Raw genomic sequence first — 4239 nt, 5'->3', positions numbered from 1 at the left:
GAAGTTGCAAGTGTATGGATTTGAAATCGTATCCAATATTTGTTTTGTCAGAATTTCAGAATGTTCTTATAATGGTACTAACACGAGGTTGTGGCCAGTTGAAACATTAGCCGCTACTTTGAACATGACCCTGATAACCAAATGCCCACTGAGCCAAATGCTATGTTGTAAAACCACCAAATGATGATGACTAAGACATTTCTAAAACCAGACTTTAGAGATAAGCCGGTGTCTCCTTCCTCTAATTTAGGTTTATGTTAGGTGTCCACAGTGAGACTGCTTTAGTTAATATCACGTCAATTGGATTTCAGGATAAAAAAAATATTTTTGTTCCACCAAATACTGATAAGTTGATTTTGAAACACGAAGCAAATTGAGAAACTTTAAAAGTTATGTAAATATATTTACTCGGCAAAGATTTAAAAAAAATGATGGAGCGCAAATATTATGTTTTTTTTTTCTCGAACTTAAACGTGAATTTACATAATTATTGTCTTATTTGACAGTTATTACAAATTTTCTTTGAATCAACTTTGACGCGCATTCAAGAAATTTGATTTTAAGTCGACATGGCGATAAACTACCAATGTCAAGCTTTAGGACACAGAGCAGTCATGTCTCTCGCACTCCTACACACTCTTTCTTTGTCGTACACACACACAGCAGGGAAGGCAAACACACACACACACACACACACACACACACACACACACACACACACACACACACACACACACACACACACACACACACACACACACACAGAGCTTGAAATTCTGTCAATTTCTACCGCGTGGTCACGTGACCTCCTCCTCTGTGGAGTGGATGGAGATGGCTCTCCACGTCAGCTTACGTCTCCAAATTTCTGCTTAGCGAACCTGCTTCAAAGAGGCAGGAGGCACGGGGCTTCAGAGCCATGTTCAGGGCGGCTATAGAAGAATCCAAGCCCGACATAGAGTTATAGAAGAGGGTGAACTACGATGATGGATTTTGACGAAAGGGTCCCCGTCGGATCGAACATGTATTTGCCCAGTTGCACTTATTACGTGTCAGCGGGGGCTGATTTCTCCGGTCTTCCCTCATTTTTATCCCAGAGCCCGTCCACCCGCCCCATGACATACTCCTACTCCACCAACCTGCCGCAGGTTCAACCCGTCAGAGAGGTGACGTTCAGGGACTATGCAGCCATTGACGCGTCCGGTAAATGGCCGCACCGGGGGAACTTGCCTCAGTGTTACCCCAGCGCGGAGGACATGGTGCACCGGGACTGTCTGTCGGCACAAACCGCCGTCGTAGGAGATGTGTTTGGCAAAAGCAGCCCCGCAGCTGCCGCTGCCGCATACCACCATCACCACCACCACCACACGGGCGCCGGCTCCGCTGCCACCAATTTCTACGGGAACGTGGGCAGAAATGGCGTACTGCCACAAGCTTTCGACCAATTTTACGAGACGGCGTACGGGAACGCGTCGGAGAGCTCCTCCACGAACGGCTACTCAGGGGACAAAACGGCGAGCAAGCCGCCGAGCTCTGCGCCGGAGGACGCGCCTTCTTGCCGGGACACCGAAGCGAAGGAGCCGCGGGAGGAGACGAGCAGCCCCGAATTATCTTCCGGCAACAATGAGGAGAAATCCAACAGCAGCAGTATGTATTAAAGTCAGCTCCTCGGTTATGAGAGAAAGTTTGTAATGTTGCGCGCTGCTGTTAAAAATTTTATATGCTGTTTTATAAGCATATAAGGTTTATAGAGGGCCCGTAGACCCCCCCAACCCCCAACAAAACTTTGTTATAAACTGCAGGATCACGTGTTTGGAATTGAAATTGGCCGTGAAAGACATGAGGACGGTGATTTTTCTGCAACACTCCTTGACGTTTCCATTTATGAATGTAAATTCCTACACATGCAGGCATCGCCATTGATTTTTCAAGGTGCTTGTTTCACGGGTTCTTAGCATTAAAAGAATCCTTACATATAATGAGGGTGTCGCCTCTGGTTTAAGGTTTAGAACACATGGGCTCCTGTGTTAAAGCGATCATGGAGTTTATGTTCCCATTTGTACTTTTTCCCTTTAACATGTTCTATTAAAAAATTGATTTTTTCATGTATACTGTCTGGGCGGTACGCTCTCATTCACCAGTGCTTGTCAGTTACTCATATATATTTATTTTAAATTGAACTTGTTTTCCTGTGCTAGGAAAGGTCAAAGCCCAAGTGTATTGTCTCGTCAGCCAGAAGTGGTTTGGTAATCTTTCCAGTGTAATATAATATCACTATATGTGACACTTGAAATGTTGAAATATGTTACTTATATTCATGTAAAGGAAATGTGTAATCCGGGCAATATCCAAAGCATATAAATCTCTTTATACCGAAGTCATGGCGGATTTAATGTTTCAATTTTTCGGTAACCGGTGTGCTTTTCTGTGTTTGTGAATTGCAGGTGGACAAAGGACGCGCAAGAAAAGGTGTCCTTATTCAAAATATCAGATAAGAGAACTTGAGAGGGAATTTTTCTTCAGCGTGTACATAAATAAGGAGAAAAGGCTGCAACTGTCTCGGATGCTCAACCTGACCGACCGACAAGTGAAGATCTGGTTTCAGAACCGCCGCATGAAGGAGAAGAAATTGAACAGAGACAGATTACAGTATTACACGTCAAATCCTCTGCTTTAGGGGCTCGTCATTGCTCCGGCAGTCCTCTGCTGTGGGACAGGCTTCGTTTACAGACTGACTCTCCGGCTGTTGCTCCCCATGCAGTGTACATTGTGTACCACAATGGTGCAACAACAATACGGCTCAATGGTTAATTTCAAGTTCGAGGACATCGGTATCCCGTGATATGAAAAAAAAAATCAACCTAAAGAGTGAGTTCGATCTTCAGTTTTGGGAAATTTAAGAAAAAATCGACAAGACTTTACTCGTGCGAAGGCCCTTGTTCATATTGTAACTCACAGACGCCTTGTTTATTTTCTTCTCACACGGGCAAAAAAATAATTCAGTCAATAATTGACTGATTTGGTGTATTTTGTAATCAAAAGATTTATCTGACTTTATTTTTTGTTGTTGAAATCAGTACAATTGTGGGGGGATTATATACTGATGAGGATTATGTGACTTTTAACGGCGGGGTGACCGAGTCTATGGTGTGACCAAATAATGAATCCTAATCGATGAGGATTATGTGTTTCTGTTTTGTGTGCTTATTTATTTCGTAGCCACTCGTTTACTATCTCCTGTAATGCCACGGCTACCCAAGTCAAAGTCCATTATCACCAAGGCTTTTGGTGTCCCTTGCAGAGTTCGAGCTGACCTCAAAATGAGCCTCTGTCGTCCTTAACCGTTGCTGCAGAAGGAGGGCTGGGTATTTATATTTTGCGTATCTTTCGATGCCCAAATCTCTTTTTGATTTTTGATTTTTTTTTCGGAGACTATCAGTCGAATATTGACAATGCTGGCCAAACCAGAGAGATAAGCTTGTCCACTGGATCTGTGTGGAGTTGCACTGGGGTACACGCCCAGCATATTCACACAGGTAGCCTATCCATGCAGCGATCCTAAGTGGTCTGATATGCATACACTTTTTTCACGATTCGTCATCCTTGAAATACTTGCAGTCAGATCACATAAAAAAAAAAAAATACAAAATACAAAAAAAACAACAACAACTACATATGAGTGTGCTGCTGTCAGGGCAAGGCTGGTCAGGGTCATTGCATTGAATCAATTGCTTTGTATGTCCAAACTATTGTGTATTATACTATATTTCCAATAAAAAAAGAAAAAAAACAACAACTGAAAGTGGAAGTACTGAAAAGAAAATCAACTTGTTTGTTGTCATTGTTTTGTCTTTACCCCGAGCGCTTTTATTTCACAGAATTCCTACCGGATCCAAATTACGATCAGGAGATATTTTACTGAAGCAAGATAACTTTAAACATTAAACTTACAGCAGACGTGTGACAATACGCTGCCTGGGGGCCTTAGCAAATAAATAAAATACCAACTAATTACACATGCACTTCCGTTAATAACAAAAAGTCCACAGGCAGACACATTATTGGACCTGCTTGTTGACGTGTGTTTCCCCAAATAAAGTCATTAAAGTAACTAAATACATTAGGAACTGGCAGTTTATTTCAGAATGTGCAACAATTGAGCTTGGTTTACTTGAATATAAAGAGATATAAATACAATACAAACAAACACGGAAACAAACTATTTAAAAGCACACCGGTAGA

General features: G+C 42.3%; 1 protein-coding gene across 1 annotated transcript; it reads left to right on the top strand.

Annotated features, from left to right (window-relative positions):
- Positions 1-846: 846 nt before the first annotated feature.
- Positions 847-3811, top strand: hoxa11a (homeobox A11a). The gene is made up of 2 exons (XM_080484150.1): positions 847-1644; positions 2442-3811. Exons 1-2 carry the CDS (start codon positions 981-983, stop codon positions 2672-2674), a joined length of 897 nt encoding a protein of 298 aa, XP_080340276.1. The 5' UTR covers positions 847-980; the 3' UTR covers positions 2675-3811.
- Positions 3812-4239: the final 428 nt, after the last annotated feature.

This window comes from Lipophrys pholis (genome assembly GCF_963383615.2).
Source record: "Lipophrys pholis genome assembly, chromosome: 17".
Taxonomy (NCBI): domain Eukaryota; kingdom Metazoa; phylum Chordata; class Actinopteri; order Blenniiformes; family Blenniidae; genus Lipophrys; species Lipophrys pholis.
This window is presented reverse-complemented; position numbering and strand designations above follow the sequence as displayed.